The 21,180-nt window shown below is 39.1% G+C and overlaps 2 protein-coding genes across 2 annotated transcripts; one reads left to right on the top strand and one right to left on the bottom strand.

The window, feature by feature from the left end:
• Positions 1–853: 853 nt before the first annotated feature.
• Positions 854–17,787, top strand: LOC101487460 (protein-glutamine gamma-glutamyltransferase 2-like). Its single transcript, XM_076880816.1, has 15 exons — positions 854–949; positions 3,041–3,208; positions 3,621–3,872; positions 4,072–4,190; positions 6,424–6,552; positions 6,724–6,901; positions 7,007–7,142; positions 7,368–7,477; positions 7,633–7,748; positions 10,677–10,803; positions 11,581–11,690; positions 15,004–15,178; positions 15,404–15,558; positions 15,858–15,991; positions 16,946–17,787. Exons 1-15 carry the CDS (start codon positions 940–942, stop codon positions 17,094–17,096), a joined length of 2,070 nt encoding a protein of 689 aa, XP_076736931.1. The 5' UTR covers positions 854–939; the 3' UTR covers positions 17,097–17,787.
• A 976-nt stretch (positions 17,788–18,763) lies between these two features.
• LOC143416687 (protein-glutamine gamma-glutamyltransferase 5-like) lies at positions 18,764–20,781 on the bottom strand. The gene is made up of 4 exons (XM_076882153.1): positions 20,557–20,781; positions 20,177–20,331; positions 19,744–19,877; positions 18,764–18,788 (listed from the first exon to the last, which is right to left on the bottom strand). Exons 1-4 carry the CDS (start codon positions 20,627–20,629, stop codon positions 18,764–18,766), a joined length of 387 nt encoding a protein of 128 aa, XP_076738268.1. The 5' UTR covers positions 20,630–20,781.
• Between the last annotated feature and the right edge of the window lie 399 nt (positions 20,782–21,180).

Genomic DNA, 21,180 nt, shown 5'->3' on the forward strand with positions numbered 1-21,180 from the left:
AAAGGTTATTTTTGGCAATATGGAAATAAAATGAAATAAAATTTTTAAAAATTGAATTCAATTGATTTGTATTAACTCTCAACTCATCACACTGACAGTTTGTTAATAACTAAAACTAAAGTTTTTCTGTTTAAGTAGAACTAGCTGAGCTGGTTTGGTGATATGGTTGTTTGTCGTCTAGTATTCATTCTTAGAGTATCAAAATCATCTGGATTCATGTCTGACTGCATACTTTAACTATCGGGAAAAATCTCTGAAAAAGTGAAAATGAAGCAGACACCACACCTATGGCTTTAAGCCTGATGCCCTCCAGATAAACACCTGCTGATGAAAGCCAAGCACAAAAGGCTTCAATTCAGTTTTTTTTAAATCAATGTATCTTTTTTTCCTCTTGGTGGACTAATAATACAGTAGTACTATGTGAAAGCATTGAGCTACCTGTAGTTTCTTTATGTTTAGCTAGGAAAAAGGGAAATATGTGCATTGAATTGTGTGCAAACGCAGCCTGCAATTTTTCTTATAATGTCTAGTTTTCAAAGCAGTTTTTTGTATGCTGGCTGCCTTTTGTCTTGTTCTTTAGGAATAATTGGGCCTCATTTGCTAACATTTGCATGGAAATGTTCCTACCCTGTGCAAAATAAAAAACAACACCTCCAGGTGAAGCAAAGAAAGTGGAAAATGTCTCTCTTTGAAAAAAACTTGCCCAACAAACTGTAGAAAACATTCCTTCTGAAACAGATTGTTGGACCACATTTTTGAAAGAAGGATGTCTTTTCAAAAACCTGTTTCACCAGAATTTTTTTCTCATTAAGTAGGTCAGAGTCTGTATCTTTGGGTCTTTAAAAGGCAGGAGGCTACAGAATTCTCTACTCTGTTTTCAGAGCCGAGCTGTTGCTTTCCAAACCTGCAACTGCTGTGATTCCTCCAATAACTGAGACGATGGCGAACAGTGAGTATAAAATATATATTTATATGTTTGAATTATCAATATATATAAATGACAGTACATTTAGAACAGATACAGTTTGTCTGAAATTACATAAAAGGTGGACATAAAGTCCAGATTTTACATTTTTGGTTAAAATGTTCATCAGTACAGAGGAGAGATCTTGGGGGTTCTGTCATGGTCTGAGGCTGCATTTTAGCCACTGATGTTAGCATTTTTGGAATTATGAAAAACAAACAAATGGCAGCCTGGCTGCCTCAGGAATTTAAACACGAGTCTCTAAAATTAAGTACTACTACTATTTTTAATAATAATAACAATATTAACTACAGTTATTGTTGTTATTGCCAAAACACTATAAACCATAAAATGCTCAGAATTACAATAAAAAGCATAAAGAAAACAAAATATTATCACTTAGAGAAAGCACAGCCACCCTTTGGAGGACTTATTTCAGCCGCTACGCAAAGCTGGTGACCACTGGTCAGATCGACCAGTAAATCAACAGCTTTACTTTTACACTGAGCTCTCTCTTCACCACAACAGACCAGCACATGGTCACATGGTCACATCTGCATCACTGCAGCTATGACCATGAAACATTTGTCAATTGAAACATATTCCATGATCTCTTATCTTATCTCAACAAGGCTGTTGGTTCCAAACAATTCTGATTTATTGACATACACACGAGGGTGAAAACAAAAATTTCATAAATCTGACAGTATTTTTATGTCGTGGCCTATTTTTAGTTTAGAAATTGGGGTGGGGCAGTGTACATATGTAACAAAGCTATTGGTTCCAAGCAATTTAAATTTACTGACATATGCACTGTGCTGAGAACAAAATATATGGGTACGCATGTTTCATAAATCTGATAGTATTTTTGTGTGCTGGGATTTTTTATATTTATTTTCATTTTTTGCACAGGGTAAGAATGTTAGCAAATGAGGCCCAATTATTCATAATGCACTACCAATGCAGTGTGATGACAAAGAACAGGACAAAAGGCAGCCAGCATACAAAAATGAGCTTGTCTTTCAAGAAGCTCGAAGAGATATTCCTGAACACTATTTGGAGACATTATAAAAAAGATTGCAGGCTGTGTTGATGTTCAAGGTCATTACAGTTGTGCAAACTCTTTTTGCAGTATATCGTCTATTTCCATGTACGTTTGCACACAATTCAATGCACATATTTCCCTTTTTCCTAGCTAAACATAAAGAAACTACAGGTAGCTCAATGCTTTCACACAGTACTACTGTATTATTAGTCCACCAAGAGAAAAAGATGCATTGATAAAAAAAAAAAATTGATTGAAGCCTTTTGTGCTTGGTTTTCATCAGCAGGTGTTTATCTGGAGGGCATCAGGCTTAAAGCCATAGGTGTGGTGTCTGCTTCATTTTCACTTTTTCAGAGATTTTTCCCGATAGTTAAAGTTTGCAGTCAGACAAGAATCCAGATGAGTTTGATATTCTGTGAATGAATACCAGACAACAAACAACCATATCACCAAACCAGCCGTACACCAACTACTTAAGGTCAAACCACCAGTAGCACCAGGATCAGGGAGGGACAGCTATGTGCTCCGACCAGTTGGTGGTGACGGGAGAAATGAAAGTTCACCGGGGTTGATTTAAAAGTGGAATTTAGTAATTAGTGAATATTGATTGCTAATCATTGATTCTCTAAAAAAAAAAAAACATCTTGTTCTCACAGATGTTTGAAAATAGTTGAAAATTATTAACTCTTTTATAAACTTTCATTTTTTCACAGTTTTCAAAAGCCCACAATATGTGAAAGGGGCACTAACAGGAACTAAAAAACAACTTAAAAAGAGGTCATTGCAGAGGAATTTATGATCAAAACTGAGATATTTGAGATAATTTGAATATTTTTGAATCCTAGAAGAGTTAAAAACAGTAAGATAGGAAACCTGTGACTCAAATGTCATCACTACCATTTCTGAATTATAACTTCCTGTAAAACTTCAAGCTTGCCAGTTAACAAAGGCTTTTCATGTCATACTTATAGTTGCTTTTGTGGCTCTCTAAGATAATTACATTTGTACTCATGTTGTGTTTTTTGTTGCAGGAATTAACAAGGTGAATTTTCACTGCGTGACTAACAACACTGCTCATCGCACCATTGAAATTACAAGAAAGCAGCTGATTGTTAGGCGTGGCCAGCCCTTCCTGCTGACCCTGGAAATGGTGCAGCCTTTCAGTGTCAGAGACACACTCCTGCTCACTGTGGAGACAGGTAGCCACTTGAACTGGTTTTAAAAGCCAATTTTTCTGCCACGCTGTTTGTCATCACATCACATGCTTCAAAACATTAAAATAGTCCACTGATAAATAACTATTTACAATATAATGTTTAAAAGTTCTTAATATGGTAAAGTGTCCATACAGGAGTTAAATAACATTATATTTGAACTCAACAATTAACATAACACATTTGTAACTCTACAAAATCACCTGTTGATGTCCTCCAGCTTATTGGCAGTCTATTATGGTTAGGCTCTGGTTAACAACCATTGCCTAATCATAGTCCTCAGTGACCTGGTGGAAGTAAAGAGGTTAAGTAGAGTTTTTTGAAGAAAACAACAAAATAAAACTGATTGATCCCTGAAATGTAACAAGTGCTCTTCCCCACTTCTTCCTTACTTCAGGTTCTGCTCCATCAGAAAGACATGGAACACGTTCTCAGTTTGGTAACCCGTCTGCCAAATATACCAGTGATGCCAAGGCAATATGGAAGTATGAGATTGACAGGAGTGCTGTCCTGGAGAGGGGCATTGTGGCTCTCTCTGTGACCCCACCAACTGACGCTCCTGTGGGGAAATACTCCCTGTCTGCAATGACACATGGTGAAACAAGAAATCTGGGAACTTTGGTGGTGCTCTTCAACCCCTGGTGCTCTGGTAAGAAGCAAAGTTTTAGTCCTGATAAGTAAAACAAAAGAAAAAGAAAAAAGACAGACAATCTGTAACTAATAGAAGTTATTATCTATAGATAGAGGTTTTTGTTGTGTTTTTGATATATGAACTTACCATAAAAGCTGAGTCATTCTGCTAATAAATTTGCTAAGGTTGCTTGCATTATATTTGCATGTGTCTGCAGATGACTGGGTGTATCTTCCCGATGACAGAGAAAGACAAGAATATGTGATGAATGAAGAGGGAACCGTCTACACAGGAACATCACACTACATAGGTTCACAGCCCTGGATCTTTGGACAGGTCAGCACCAGAGTGCTGCCATGCTTATGCTGCCATATTTGGCCAGTATTCTGAAGGTTACGCAAAATTGAATGTTAGTTACAACAAAGTGATTTATATGAGAAACAGGAAGATTAGCTAGTCAATTATCTGTCAGTTTTGTACTTTCCCTAAACCTGTAACAATTAGTAATATGAGTGAAGCAAGAAAGCTGAAAATATATTTGGAAATTAGCTGAAGCACATAGTCATGTGAAAACTTCAAAGGACTGTATACAGCATAATGAAAAACTTAAGTAAATCCAATGATTTGACAGCTTCTAGAACCTACTTTAACAGCAATACACAGAGTTTTGTTTTCTGCATGGCTTTATGACTTTCTTAACCCACTGTACTGACAGTTGATATGAGGTTTTTGTGCTAATATGTTCTGTTTGGTTTTTCTCCAAAGATCGTTCTGGCCAAACATTTGCACTTTGGTATCATCTGTCTTCTTCTTCCAGAAGTCTTGTGATTTGTTGAGCTGCACTGCGATGTTGTTTTGAGAGAAAAGAGGCTTTCTCCTGGCAGCTCAGACTTGTTCACTCTTTTTCTAATTGTACTGTAGAGAACATCAAGATGTAACATGCTAACTGAGGCCTGTAGAATACCTCTGGGATTTTTCCAGGTATCCTGAGTATTGGATGGTCTGATCTTAGGGTGAATTTTCAGCAACATAAAGTTATAAGAATATAACCAGATAATTATTTAGAGAAACCAAAATCATTAAAACCAGAAGAAAGTAAATGGTAAATGGCCTGTATTTATATAGCGCTTTACTAGTCCCTAAGGACCCCAAAGCGCTTTACATATCCAGTCATCCACCCATTCACACACACATTCACACACTGGTGATGGCAAGCTACATTGTAGCCACAGCCACCCTGGGGCGCACTGACAGAGGCGAGGCTGCCGGACACTGGCGCCACCGGGCCCTCTGACCACCACCAGTAGGCTACGGGTGAAGTGTCTTGCCCAAGGACACAACGACCGAGACTGTCCAAGCCGGGGCTCAAACCGGCAACCTTCCGATTACAAGGCGAACTCCCAACTCTTGAGCCACAATCGCCACAATCAGTAGAATATTTGAATTTGATTGTTTTGTGTTTTTTCACTTTTTAAAATCATTTTAGGCTCTTTATCTTCCTATTTAAAGGGCTTTGAGACAGTTTTTGTTATGATTTGACGCTAGATTTTTTAAGACTTGATTTGAATTTGAATATGACATAAATACACTAAAAAACCTGGTCTGCGCTTCCACAGGCCCCCGCTGGTTTAGAGACTTATTCCTCATGAAGAAAGCAAGACAATGACGGAACCGGGTTTTACATGCTAGCAAGGGAGGCTGTTGGAACCAGGCTCTTGGAGCTAAACGCTCCTCACCTGTCTCCTAGCCAGCATCAAATAAACAGCCTTCCTTGCTGCCTTTCATTGAAAACAGTTACAGTACACACAAGCACCACCCATTGTAAAAGCCCCCTATGGTTCTAAAAGATAAGGCACTATGTGTGTGCACGTGTAAGCACGTGTGTGTATGTGTGTGTATGCATGTGAGTGTGTGTGTTTGTGTTTGGGGGTGCGTTTGTGTGACCTCCTGCTTATCAAAAGGGTAATAAAAGCAGGAAGCTTACTAACCAAGAAAACAAAACCCTCACATAGATGTCCCTATAATAAAACACTACAGCCTCACCCACCATTTAACAGGCTGGAGAGGTGGTCAGAGACAAAGGAATGTCTTTGATCATACAGTTTGAACTAAGACTTACAAATTTAAATAACACAATGACAACATTTAATAATTTGACTCTAACATGATGTTGTGACTTTTCTGCTGATTACAGGTGACTTCTTTTATCAGACTAACAATATTGATGTTTCCATGATGCAGTCACTGGAAGGCAATTGTCAATAATTTTCGATGTAAAAGTTAAAATTATTGATGTTGGTCCAAAATAGTAATTATACAGCAATACGCACCAGTAGCATATTCTGTTAGAAATCCACATTACTTTTATTTTTCTACAAGAGAATTAAGAACGTTAAAGTGTGCTGTTTAATTTGAAGAATATTTGATACACCGTGTCATGACAAAAGTGGCCTTTGAGCTTTTGACTGGTCACAAATTCATGACAAAGATCCCTAAGCTTACAGCCAGATTAATAATACATTCTTTCCTGCAATTGGTATTGTAGCTCTAACTTGTGCTTCTTACCCAGTTCGAGGAGGAAATGGTTGACATTTGTCTCAAGATATTGGATGCCAACCTCAAACACAGAAAAGACCCAGCTGGTGACACCTCTGCTCGTTGTAACCCCGTCTATGTTAGCCGTGTGATCAGTGCCATGGTAGGACCTAAATTCACGTGCATTACAATTTACATTTAACACTTCATTTAAAAACTTACAAGTTAAGTTTTTAATGCTACCTGTTGTAACAATAATAATAATAATATAAACCAAATTTACTCTTGTGCAACCAATGGATGAGCAAGAATGGAGCATTTGTCTGATTTGCAGGTCAATTCCAATGATGATAAAGGTGTACTAGTGGGACGCTGGGATGGAAACTATAATGATGGATGCAGCCCCACCTGCTGGACTAGTAGTGTTAGCATCCTTCAGCGCTGGTTTCAAAACCGCTGCTATCCTGTCAAGTACGGACAGTGCTGGGTGTTCGCTGCTGTAATGTGTACAGGTACTGTGGTTACTGTGTTGTTTTTGTGTGGCAGAGTATTGCCATGAACTTTAAGCAAGACCGAGACGTCATTTGACTTGATCATTTTGTTGTCTGTGATTTCAGTGATGCGATTCTTTGGTATTCCATGCCGTGTCGTCACCAACTTTCAATCTGCTCATGACTCAAACAATAGCCTCACTATTGATGAATATTATGATGACTATGGAGTCCGTAGCAAGGAGGCCTCTGAAAGTGTCTGGTAAGACATTCAGACAGTCAGTCAGATGTGCAAGTAAAATGAAAACTTTATTATTGTTTTCTTGCTGTTTGAGTTTTGAGGCCTGACTTGAAAAGGAACACGAACGTCTGTTAAAGTTACATATTGATAATACTAATGACATATTTTCACACAGACAGAGCTATTATATTATGCAATTTAAAAACCTCAGAGATATAAACTGGAAAGCTCACCTTTCTTGTGCAGGAACTTCCATGTGTGGGTGGAAGGATGGATGAAACGACCAGACCTCATGAAAGGTGGTATCTATGATGGCTGGCAGGTCTTGGATCCCACTCCACAGGAAAAAAGTGAAGGTAAAAACTATTTAGTTTTTATTTAGAAATGAATGCACTGAGACAGATGCACAAATGAATGATTCCAATGAGAAGTACAAACAATTATTTTGTTGGTTCTTTAAAAAAGTTTTTGTTAAATTTGTAAAAGTCCAGCTTTGCTTTTGCTGCTCCAGGTGTATTCTGCTGTGGTCCAGCCCCAGTCAACGCTATCCTACGTGGTGACACAGACGTCAAGTATGATGTACCATTTGTCTACGCTGAGGTCAACGCTGACATTGTCAAATGGATGGTCTGTACCAGTGTTATAAAATAACCAGCTGTATACTATACAGTCTGTCTATACAATCTGTATTTCTACCTTTTATCTGAAGAATTAACTCTTTCAGCTCTTTTAAACTCAGTTTTAACCTTAATCCTAACCTTAAAAGATCTGGTACCTACCATTTTTATCAAGTTTCCCTATTATATGTTATTGTTATTGACACGTCTTCCACAGAGGAAGCAGAATCAGGGGATGATGGAAATGACCTGTTCATCACCGGGAGTAAGGTCACTGAGGCAGTTAAACAACAACCTGGTGGCAGGGTCCCTGGGGTGGATGAGGTTCACCCTGAGTTCCCGAAGGTTCTGGATGTTGTAGGGCTGTTTTGGTCAACACGCCTCAACAATAGAGATCAGAGTACTTCTGGATTAACAGACTGGTGTGGTGGTTCCCATCATCAAGAAGGGGAGCAGAGGGTGTGCTACAACTGTAGAAGGATCACACTCCTCAGCCTCTGCTAGAAAGTCTATGCCAAGGTGCTGGAAAGGAGTGTCTGTCCGTTAGTTGAATCTCGGATACAGAAGGAAAAATATGTTTTTCATTCAATTCAATTCAATTTATACAGCAAGTTTAGTTACAGCACTTTCAGAAAGACATCTACTGTGATGAAGTCTACTCCCCACTGCTGTGTAATCAATTATTGTAAATTTAAACAGTGTTCAGGAAACACTGTTAAATGTTCAGTTTTTATGCCATATGTTAAAACAAGATCTAGAGTGTGATTAAAGTGGTGGGTGGGTTCTTTTACATTTTGAGAGAAACCAATTGAGTCTAATAACAGATTAAATGCCATGTTGAGGCTGTCATTTTTAGCATCTACATGGATGTTAAAATCACCCACAATAATTATTTTATCTGAGCTCAGAACTAATTTAGATAAAAACTCTGAGAAATCAGAGAGAAACTCTGTGTAAGGCCCAGGTGGACGATAGATGATAACAAGTAAGACTGGTTTCTGAGTTTTACAGCTGGGGTGGACAATGTTAAGCATCAGGCTTTCAAATGAATTAAAAGTCTGTCTTGGTTTTTCGTTGATTAATAGGCTGGTGTGAAAAATTGCTGCCACACCGCCCCCTCGGCCTGTTCTTTGAGATATCCGGAAGTTAGAATGACTCGGGGTGTTGATTCATTTATTCAATTCATTTATTCAGTTCAATTATTAAGTCATGTACTAACAGAGACTTGGAGGAGAGAGACCTAATATTTAATAATCCACATTTCACTGTTTTACTCTTTGGTTCAGATGTGGATACTGTATTGTTCTTTCTTTGTGACTGTTTATGTTTAAGTCGTTTGTTGCTGGTTTTTAGTTTGTTTTTTGTCTGTTTGGGAGCTGACACAGTCTCTATGGAGATGGAGGAGAGAAGCTGCAGAGAGGCGTGTAAGACTGCAACTCTGCTTCCTGGTCCCAACTCTGGATAGTCATATTTTGAAGGGTTTAATAAATTTGTCCATATTTCTAGAAATGAGAGCTGCTCCATCCAAAGTGGGATGGATGCCATCTCTACTAACAAGACCAGGTTTCCTCTGGAAGGTTTGCCAATTATCTATGAAGCCCACATCGTTTCTGAGACACCACTCAGACAGCCAGCAATTTAAGGAGAACATGCGGCTAAATATGTCACTCCTGGTCTGATTGGGGAGGGGACCAGAGAAAACTACAATATTGGTTCAATATTGGTTTTAGTGACCTCTGATTGGCGTAACCGGGTGTCATTACTGCCGACGTGAATTATAATTTTACTGAATTTACGTTTACTCTTAGCCAGCAGTTTTAAATTTCCTCCAATGTCTCCTGCTCTGGCACCTGGAAGAAAAATGACTATGGTTGCCGGTGTCTCTAGCTTCATGCCTCAGAACAGAATCACCAATTACCAGAGTTTGACCACCTGTGGGTGTGTCGCTGAATCGGGAAAAGCAGGTAGACACATGAACAGCTTGGTGGTGTTCAGTGATCCTGGCCTCCAGACCTGCAAATTGGCTACATTTGTTACAAGTATCATTACTGCCAAGCAGTAACTAAACATCTGACACAATGAGCAGGAAAGTGCAGGAGGAACAGGTGAAGAGGCCATGCTGCTAGCGACTCGGCTACAAGCTAAGCAAGTGAAACCCTAAAGACACAGCGAGTGAATACTTGGACTCTAAATTGCTTCGAATGAAGCATGTGAAGATTGCACTATGAAATAAGATTTCTTTGATTAAATTGCTACGCAGATAAACTACACAAAAACACCACTGTGTGTTTGAACACAACACAATACTCTACTGCAGAGAGCGCGAACACCAAGTGACAGCGCCACCCAAAGCATCTCACAAGGTTCATCCCTGTCACGGAACACTAGAGCAGCTCTTTACCCTGTCTCGTTCCCATTGGGTGTTGGACAGCCAGTGTTGCCCTTTGTCACCAATTCTGTTCATAATTTTTATGCACAGAATTTCTAGGCTTAGCGAAGTGGCAGAAGGCTTCCACTTGGGCAGACTCAAAATTTAATCTCTGTTTTTTGAGGATGATGTGGTTCTGTTGGCTTCATCAGGTGGTTGCCTCCAGCTCACACTGGAGTGGTTCGCAGCCAAGTGTTAAGCAGCGGGTTAGGTTGCTGCCCCCTGCGAAAATGGATGGATGTTGTTGTTAATTGACAAGATGTAAGACCATTAAGGAGCCCAATGTTCACTCTATATTTCTCTTGGCTACCACTTCAAACTCATTCAACATCCCAAATGCAAACAGAGATCACACTTACATCGTCTACAATTTAATGGCGATAACTTCAACACAAAAGTTATTCTGACTGACAAACATAAGTGCAGATTTACCAGTGGCTTTAGCTTATTAAATTATGCAGTCCTGCACAAAGTATTGACAATTTTCTGTTTTGATGTTACTTTTCTCAGATCAGTACTAACGGTTCAAAGAAGAAAATGTACACTGACTCCATGTCAGTGGGTCAGAGCATCTCTACCAAGGCTGTTGACTCCTGGAAAAGGGTTGATATCACTGACAGCTACAAGCACAGGGAAGGTAAAACAAACATACAATGCTCATTTGCATTGCTCGTGTCAACTGGACATCAATAGCTTTATTATTTGGATAACTGTTTGGTAACATTCTAGTAGAACTGCTAAAGGCAGTTTCAGTTCAAATGATCCCAGACAACACAAACAAGTTTCTTATGTTTCCTAGCTCAGTTTGCTTACGATCTTGAGTTTATCAGTATTTCTAGTTTAGGTTTTCTTGGTTTTTATTTGATCCTGTTCATGTTTTTGTCTTGTTTCTATGGCATATATATGCCATTTTGTCTTGTGTCTCTCTGTCCTTCCCTGTTTCCCCAGTTAGGTCAGTCTCTTCTTCTGTGGCATGTCTCTGTGTGGCACTCTGTCTCTTGTCCCTGGCTCTCTGCCCCTCTCTCTCCTCCCTCTGTTCCCTGGGTTTCATCTGTCTGCATCTCAGAGTGTATGTTTCTCCTACTTCCTGTTTCAGTTTGTCACTCTCTTATCATGTGTGTTCAATGTTCAGCTGTGCTTTACCTGTCTCATTGGTGGATTGTGTTCAGTCGTGTTCACCATGTGTCTTCTCTCTGTCCCAAATCCCTCCATCCCCCCGTCGGTGATCTCCCTCATTCTTCAGCTGTGTGTTCTGCCTGCTTGTCTAGTTTCCAGTAACTCCCAGTTCAGTTTTGTACATTCTATAGTTAATCAGTAAAGCTGCTTTTTGAGTTTAGTTTTGCCTCCAAGAGTCTGCATTTTGGGTCCCCCAATCATGCCCGCTTCACACAGCACATGCCATATTTCCCTACAGGCAGCGCAGAGGAGAGAGCCATCTTCAAACGTGCAGTCAGAATGAACTCAAAAGAAGGTCAAGGTGACATAGAAGAGGCACCCCAGTATGTTGAGATGAAAATCAAAGAGGTAAAACTCAAAATACAAGACTGGGAAAACTTTGTATCATTACAACATGATATAAATACAAGAATGTGTTGATTTGGTCAAAATTCATAATGCACGACAAGTAAAAACAAACAAACAGTTGAAACAGTGTGAAATGGGATGGGGCCTTTAAGGAAATTATCTAAGAATTATCTAAGAATAGCAACTAGAAGCCTGGAAAGCTGCAGACTCATCACCATCCTGAATGAGGCCAATGACGGTGATATCATCTGCAAATTTTAGGAGTTTAACAGCCGAGTTCTTGGAGGCGCAGTCATTGATGTACAGCAGGAGCAATAGTGGTGAGAGGACCGAGTTTCAGAGGTGATCTCCCCCAGCCTCACTTGCTGCTTCCTGTCTGTCAGGAAGCTGGTGATCCACTGACAGGTAGCTGGTGACATGCTGAGCTGGGAGAGTTTGGAGGAGAGAAATTCAAGCACAATGGTATTAAAAGCCGAACTAAAGTAAACAAACAGGACCCTGGCATAAGTTCCTGGGCGGTCGAGATGTTGCAGGATGTTTGAGGCAAGGAGGGTGAAACTCCGTCTGGTACAGGGGCTTTCATGGACTTGGGGGTCAATGTCTGAAACAGTGTCGCGCATTGCAGGTACCAGTGGCAATAAAATCAAAACACTGCATCAAACGCTAGTATTTCCAGCACCGGTAATCATTAATTCTGCGGTTTTAATCCCTACTTGCATTTTATTTGCCCCAAAAACAGTTCTGTACAAAGACAGACTTGACGAAAAGGCAACAAAAAGTATGAGGAGAAAAAAAAATCAAAGGATTGAAACGGCCTGTGTGCCACTCGTACCCACAATCCTTTGCGGTTTTACCCCTGAATGACGTCACATTTTCAATCTCTATAGAGATTGGAAATGTGACGTCATTCTGGGGTAAAACCGCAAAGGATTGTGGGAAGTCGTGGGAAGAGGTACTAGCGCACGCAGGTTTTCAATTGAAATCGGTTACACAGCGATAAAAAGAAGCAAAAAATAGCAAGAAGCTGTTGTATTATTATCTGCAATAGCCGGTCGCATGTCAGCCACGGGAAGCCGACAGGTAAAGAGATCAGTTGATATCGGATTACGTCATTGAAGAGAAATTGTTCAAGCCATGTTTCCGAAGTAACAAAGAGCCGACGGATGGCCATCAGCCCATCTGCCAGGTCTTTGTTTGCTTCCACAGGGGGTGGGGAGTGTCTGTAGTCGGTGATTTCCTGCAGGCCCCTCTACACTGACGCAGGGTTGTTGGCTGAGAGCCATTCTTTCAGCTTCTGGGAGTAGATCCTTTTGGCTGCTTTGATCTCCCTGGTCAGTGTGTTCCTGGCCTGCTTGTACAGGGCCCTGTCACCACTTCTGTAGGAGTCCTTCTTGGCCTTACGAAGATGTTGGAGTTTAGGAGTGAACCATGGTTTATTGTTGTATGTGCAAAAGGTCTTAGTTGGCACACACACACACACACACACACACACACACACACACACACACACACACACACACACACACACACACACACACACACACATCTTCACAAAAACTGATGTATGATGTCACAGTGTCCGTCAGCTCATCCAGATGCTGAGATGCAGCTTCGAAAACAGTCCAATCAGTGCAGTCAAAACAGTCCTACAGTTCCTGCTTTGCTGCGTTAGTCCACTTCTTCACAGTTTTTAATACAGGCTTGGCATGTTTGAGTTGTTGCCTTTAAACTGCAATAAGATGGACCAGGCAGTGATCAGAATATCCCAAGGCTGCCTGGGGGACAGAGCGAAATCTGCCGGGCTTACAACTTCATCGGGTGGACCGTGAAGCGGAGCTCTCAGGGAAAACAAAGGGTGGTGGAGTCTGCTTCTACATCAACGAAGGTTGGTGTACTGATGTCGCAGTGTTACAGAAATACTGCTGCTCAAACCTGGAAACTTTTTTCATCAACTGCAAACCATTTTATTCACTGCAGGAGTTTTGTTCCTTCATGCTGGTTGGAGTTTGCATCCCTCCTCAGGCCAATGCAAACAACGCACTGGCTGACCAGATTACCACCCTTGAAAGAAAATTCCTGGATTCCTTCACAATTGTCCTTGGGGATTCTAACAGAGCAAATCTAAACCATGAACTTTCTAAATATAGACAGCATATAGACTGCCCCACCAGGTACAACATTATATTGGAGCACTGTTACCCAGATACTGTCTTAAAGTAGTGACTCTAAGACAGTATCTGGGATTCGCTGGGAAGAGAGCGGAGAGCGGAGATTCAGGAGGTGAATGGAGGGGAGTGTTGTGCGGAATCTCGGCTGATGTTACACCCCTGAAAACAGGGGGAAAGAATCACAAGAGTGATTATGACTTGCGTCTCTCGTGCAGTCGTTTATTGCAGTGAAAATGAACAGAAATGTTTCACATTCTGTACTGCTAAATGTCACATGATGGAAGACAAACACTAAATAATAAACCAAAATACTAAAGTGCTTACTATATATGCCAGAACATGTTTCCTCAAAAATAGTTCACAATAGCGGCGGTTTTAGCTCCTGCCGTTATCTTAATTTCCATTATAAAGTACAAAACTGAGGCTCAAAACCGCCATGTATATGTGCACAAAACTGTAATATATGCTTCTAAAGCTTACAAAACAATGAAGGGTTACCTCTTAGATACCTTAACAGTGTACAAATTGAAAATATGTCAACCTTTAAGCACTTTTACCTGAAAACACGGGGAAAAGAATCACGAGAGTTATTATGACTTGCGTCTCTCATGCAGTGAGGAGAATGCTACAAAAGCCCCCTAGTGGAGATTAGAGACACTACAAATCGATCCCAGAAAAGGCTTACTAGCCGATCAGTGATGTATAGATTGCAGTTCTCTTAAGTAACATGAAAGCCATTAATATAACATGAAAAATAACCTCTTAACCATTTTCTTACCATATTTACATTATTTGTCCTTATATGAACTGATATGAATTAGTATTAACTGAACAGTTTTATATGCAGTAGTCCTTCAACCTGTCACACTGATGTACAGGGTGGGCCATTTATATGGATACACCGTGGGAATGGTTGGTGATATTAAAGTCCTGTTTGTGGCACATTAGTATATGTGAGGGGACAAACTCCTCAAGATGGGTGGTGACCATGGTGGCCAATTAGATGTCGGCCATCTTGGATACAACTTTTGTTTTTTTTCAATAGGAAGAGGGTCATGTGACACATCAAACTTATTGGTAATGTCACAAGAAAAACACTGGTGTGCTTGGTTTCAACATAACTTTCAATGTAACTTCAACACCAGGAGACCAAGGCGATAAATGGCCAGGACATTAAACTGAGGCTCAAGCTGAGCAGTAAGGATCACACCAATAAGGTGTTGTCTGTCCGTGTCAACGCTCAGGCCATGAGGTACAACGGCAATCCAGCGGACAACATCCTGAACAAAGTGCAGCACGTGACACTTCTGTCTGGACAAGGTCTGCAGTTCTTATCTTACAATTTTGGTCAGCATTGTAATTTATTTGAAAAGAAAAAAAAGAAATGATATAGATTTCTATGATTTGAGGCTGCTACTTCAAACTCCACCCCAAGTCTCAGAAATGAAAGAAATTAGAAAGAAACAAGAAATTAAAGTTTCCTGATGATACCATGAATCTCTGGATCAGTTCTCACATTCCTGCCTCTCACTGTATGTCCTACAGATGTGGCCATACCTATCCAGATCCCCTTTGCAGATTACAGTAAATATATGGTGAACTGCGACAGCATAAAGGTTTCAGCAGTGGCCAGTGACAGTGATGAATACTACCAGACTGAGACCAACATCACCCTAGAGCAACCAGTCATCTCCATGAAGGTCATTAAAATCCAAATTTTGTGTGTAATATAAGGAAGTGCGTGATTTTATAACACAGGAAGTGAAAGCAGATTCAAACTAATGTCATTACTTGGTAACAAAGTATGTGTTCATGGTATACGGTAGACTGGCTGTGTGGCATGGCCTTACAACGATAACTGCTGATTGGTTATTTGACAGTCAAAAAAGCGTCACCTGAACTCAGTTGATGAACAGGTTCTATGAGATTCTGAAAATTCTGGACTTTGTTCTATAATTTGCTGCACATTAATGCTGTACTATATCTGTGCTTCTTTTAGGTTTTGTATCCAGTCCATGTGAACCATGAAATGACATTGGAGGTGGAATTTAAAAACCCGCTCAATGAGAGGCTGAGGAACTGCTCCCTGACAGTCATTGGATGTGGCCTTTTTAAATCAGACTATATACAAAGGTCAGTACTGAGACTTAACATACAATCTAACTCATTACAATCACAGGGTATAAGGAACAATGTGATTGTCTGGAGTTAATGATAATATTTCCCATCTTCAACCAGATGCTTTTTGTGAAACAGTAATTTGCTTTTTATGTGAGAGTTACAAAAACAAATATTGATTCTAGTCAGATTTCATTTCATCATCTCAGCGGTTCAATAATACTGGTTAAAAAAAACTCTTTATTTTCCTTGTACTCTGCCAGTTCACTCATTTTCATTTGGTTTAATATTGATGTTAATGCAGTAACCTCATTATGTAAAATATCTTTAAAACAACACTTTTAAACCATAAACTATTGATGCTTGTGTAAAGATGAAACAAATTCATGGAAATTTTCTCGTAACTTTAACTTATTTAATTCAAGCCATCGTTTGTCTGCCACGTGTCTGATATGTTGCCACAGAAAAAGAATTAAAAATCTTCAAAAAGGAAATAACGAGAGAAATAATCCATTAACTACTCATTTTTGTATACGTAGCCTTTTGTTTTGATTAAAGTTGTGTTTTTTCAAAGAATTGAAGTGGCCACAAAAGACTTTCAGATTTTGATTCATGCTGCATATTTTAGTGCTCCAAACAAATCTAAATTTTCTTTTTTTTCTCCAGTCTTCAAAAGAAAAGAAACATTTCTAACTTACAGTGCTATGTTGTTGGTAGTGCCACCAAGTGTTGTTCACCAATAAATAGTTCCAGCTCACAATTCCATTTTGCATAAAGATAAAAATAAAAAGAAACAGTATGCTAATCCTAATTACTGCTTACAGACTGCTTTTGTAAAGAGTTTAGCTAAAGCTAGGCAACCGTTTTCCTTTATTCCCCCCCCAAGCTAAGTTGGCTTAACTAGCCTAGGTTCTCATCCAAACAGGGCTTGAAGTAAAATAAAAAATAATAATGTTTTTCTATTTACAGTGACCTGGGTGAGGTAGAGCCAAAGGCCACACTGAAGCTCAAGATTACCACGACTCCCTACAGAGCTGGACTGAAGACCGTGGTTGCTGACTTCGACTGCAGCAGCTTCAGAGACATAAAGAGCTCCTGCATCGTTGACGTTAAACCATGAAGCTCTGGTTTCATTTACAGCTCCCTCTGTGTTTCTGTTTCTTTATTTAGTTTAAACTGGGATAGATTAATCTACTACACCTTGTTATAACTATCATCCACAGTAACGTTACTATCCATAGTCAAGGTTTTGTTTGTTTTTTTTCCCACTGGCTGAGATATAATCAAGTAGATTTTTTATTTCAAAGATGCAAACTGCCCAACATTTTCGGGGATATGCTTTGGGACTAACAGTTACCATAATTAATAATTAATGAGTAATGTAATCATTTTAATAAAAGAAGAGGGAGAAAACCGATTTCCTGATATTGCTTTGTAGCTTTTCTCTGTTTGTGCATTAATTATTATTGGGTTTAAATGATTGTGGGAAAATTATGAAGCTGTATTTTGTAACATGTTATAAACATTTATCTCATCTCTGTAACAAATTTGAATATAACGGTGATGAACCGAAACAACATTTTAGGCTGGAAATTTCACTCCAGATTATACAACTAAAAGCTTGAGAGGGAAATGATCCACATTAGCAGAATAAAAAAATATTATGGAAATATTCTGGTGAGCAACAATTTGATCCCAGTGCTGTTTATGGACAGTCCAGTGCTAATAACAAATTATTGTCCTTTGAATGCAAATATCATATCTGTAGTTACCATTTAAAAAAAAAAAAAAAAAAAAAAAGCATATTTAAATTCAAAGACCTCTGTGTGTAATCAAATACTCAAAAACAATGTAATGGGATATATTAAAGGTAACAACAAATAAAAACAGTGTTTCTCTTTATTGTCTTATATACATTCCTAATTCCCAGGATACATTCATGGCCTGTTCTGGGAACATCACTTTTTCCATAGTTTAATTAAAAATTAACAAACTGTGATGACGTTTCACTCAAACGCAAGTTTTTTTTTCTTTAAGGCTAGTACAACAATTTATCTGTTGGTAACCAATTAAAATAAAATATATTTTTGTCTTTGTCATGGTTTGCAGAGTGGCAGGCAGGAGGTAGGACCCAAAAGCAGGATTCATAAACGGGGAGTAAACCAGGGGCGGAGCGTGGGGGTGGCTTACTGGGCTTAAGCCCGGGTTGTTTTGTCAGAAGCCCGGGGTCTTTTGGAGTGTAATTTTTTTCATAGTTAGATGCTTGGCTGACAACTGTATAAAACAAAAAGTACACACAATATTCGTAGCACATAGTGCACACTGTGGGAATTTGCGACTGTGCGTGAATCCCCCCTGATATTGGTATGATCCGAGCTCAGGCACTAAGCGACTGAGCGAGGGGGCGGGGCAGCTGCTGCCTGTGAGTGCGCTGTTGGGGAAACGGAGCCAGCCATACTAAGGAGAGCTTAAGTTTGAGCAGGTACCAAAGAAAATCATTCGTACTGTACAAATAATGTAAATATGACGGTGTATCACAAAAGATTGATATCAAACTGATCACTTGACCCATATTACGTTACTTGCTCTTCAAGTGAATCAACAAATGGCGAAATGAAAAACCGAACAAATGCTATTTTTTTTAGAGTCTTAGCTTACGTGTGTTTATTTCATATTTTCAGTTCTTACCCTCCCCGACTAAATCGGTTTCAGTTATGTACTGAAATATAAGAATGGACATTAGAATCAGAATCAGAAAGGGGTTTATTGCCAAATGTTGGCAATAAACTACCTACCTACCTCACCCAGGTCACTGTAAATAGAAAAACATTATTATTTTTTATTTTACTTCAAGCCCTGTTTGGATGAGAACCTAGGCTAGTTAAGCCAACTTAGCTTGGGGGGGGGAATAAAGGAAAACGGTTGCCTAGCTTTAGCTAAACTCTTTACAAAAGCAGTCTGTAAGCAGTAATTAGGATTAGCATACTGTTTCTTTTTATTTTTATCTTTATGCAAAATGGAATTGTGAGCTGGAACTATTTATTGGTGAACAACACTTGGTGGCACTACCAACAACATAGCACTGTAAGTTAGAAATGTTTCTTTTCTTTTGAAGACTGGAGAAAAAAAAGAAAATTTAGATTTGTTTGGAGCACTAAAATATGCAGCATGAATCAAAATCTGAAAGTCTTTTGTGGCCACTTCAATTCTTTGAAAAAACACAACTTTAATCAAAACAAAAGGCTACGTATACAAAAATGAGTAGTTAATGGATTATTTCTCTCGTTATTTCCTTTTTGAAGATTTTTAATTCTTTTTCTGTGGCAACATATCAGACACGTGGCAGACAAACGATGGCTTGAATTAAATAAGTTAAAGTTACAAGAAAATTTCCATGAATTTGTTTCATCTTTACACAAGCATCAATAGTTTATGGTTTAAAAGTGTTGTTTTAAAGATATTTTACATAATGAGGTTACTGCATTAACATCAATATTAAACCAAATGAAAATGAGTGAACTGGCAGAGTACAAGGAAAATAAAGAGTTTTTTTTAACCAGTATTATTGAACCGCTGAGATGATGAAATGAAATCTGACTAGAATCAATATTTGTTTTTGTAACTCTCACATAAAAAGCAAATTACTGTTTCACAAAAAGCATCTGGTTGAAGATGGGAAATATTATCATTAACTCCAGACAATCACATTGTTCCTTATACCCTGTGATTGTAATGAGTTAGATTGTATGTTAAGTCTCAGTACTGACCTTTGTATATAGTCTGATTTAAAAAGGCCACATCCAATGACTGTCAGGGAGCAGTTCCTCAGCCTCTCATTGAGCGGGTTTTTAAATTCCACCTCCAATGTCATTTCATGGTTCACATGGACTGGATACAAAACCTAAAAGAAGCACAGATATAGTACAGCATTAATGTGCAGCAAATTATAGAACAAAGTCCAGAATTTTCAGAATCTCATAGAACCTGTTCATCAACTGAGTTCAGGTGACGCTTTTTTGACTGTCAAATAACCAATCAGCAGTTATCGTTGTAAGGCCATGCCACACAGCCAGTCTACCGTATACCATGAACACATACTTTGTTACCAAGTAATGACATTAGTTTGAATCTGCTTTCACTTCCTGTGTAATAAAATCACGCACTTCCTTATATTACACACAAAATTTGGATTTTAATGACCTTCATGGAGATGACTGGTTGCTCTAGGGTGATGTTGGTCTCAGTCTGGTAGTATTCATCACTGTCACTGGCCACTGCTGAAACCTTTATGCTGTCGTAGTTCACCATATATTTACTGTAATCTGCAAAGGGGATCTGGATAGGTATGGCCACATCTGTAGGACATACAGTGAGAGGCAGGAATGTGAGAACTGATCCAGAGATTCATGGTATCATCAGGAAACTTTAATTTCTTGTTTCTTTCTAATTTCTTTCATTTCTGAGACTTGGGGTGGAGTTTGAAGTAGCAGCCTCAAATCATAGAAATCTATATCATTTCTTTTTTTTCTTTTCAAATAAATTACAATGCTGACCAAAATTGTAAGATAAGAACTGCAGACCTTGTCCAGACAGAAGTGTCACGTGCTGCACTTTGTTCAGGATGTTGTCCGCTGGATTGCCGTTGTACCTCATGGCCTGAGCGTTGACACGGACAGACAACACCTTATTGGTGTGATCCTTACTGCTCAGCTTGAGCCTCAGTTTAATGTCCTGGCCATTTATCGCCTTGGTCTCCTGGTGTTGAAGTTACATTGAAAGTTATGTTGAAACCAAGCACACCAGTGTTTTTCTTGTGACATTACCAATAAATTTGATGTGTCACATGACCCTCTTCCTATTGAAAAAAAACAAAAGTTGTATCCAAGATGGCCGACATCTAATTGGCCACCATGGTCACCACCCATCTTGAGGAGTTTGTCCCCTCACATATACTAATGTGCCACAAACAGGACTTTAATATCACCAACCATTCCCACGGTGTATCCATATAAATGGCCCACCCTGTACATCAGTGTGACAGGTTGAAGGACTACTGCATATAAAACTGTTCAGTTAATACTAATTCATATCAGTTCATATAAGGACAAATAATGTAAATATGGTAAGAAAATGGTTAAGAGGTTATTTTTCATGTTATATTAATGGCTTTCATGTTACTTAAGAGAACTGCAATCTATACATCA

This window comes from Maylandia zebra, linkage group LG3, assembly GCF_041146795.1.
Source record: "Maylandia zebra isolate NMK-2024a linkage group LG3, Mzebra_GT3a, whole genome shotgun sequence".
Classification (NCBI taxonomy): Eukaryota; Metazoa; Chordata; class Actinopteri; order Cichliformes; family Cichlidae; genus Maylandia; species Maylandia zebra.

Bases quoted from the DNA above. Each gene is read 5' to 3' on its own strand.
- LOC101487460 (XM_076880816.1), top strand. The intron at 4,191-6,423 runs GTCAGCACCAGA...CTTCTTACCCAG, and splicing joins AGCCCTGGATCTTTGGACAG to TTCGAGGAGGAAATGGTTGA. The intron at 15,559-15,857 runs GTCATTAAAATC...TGCTTCTTTTAG, and splicing joins AACCAGTCATCTCCATGAAG to GTTTTGTATCCAGTCCATGT.
- LOC143416687 (XM_076882153.1), bottom strand. From the start codon at position 20,629: ATGAGGTACAACGGCAATCCAGCGGACAACATCCTGAACAAAGTGCAG. The intron at 19,878-20,176 runs GTCATTAAAATC...TGCTTCTTTTAG, and splicing joins AACCAGTCATCTCCATGAAG to GTTTTGTATCCAGTCCATGT. The intron at 18,789-19,743 runs GTCAGTACTGAG...TTCTATTTACAG, and splicing joins AAATCAGACTATATACAAAG to TGACCTGGGTGAGGTAGGTA.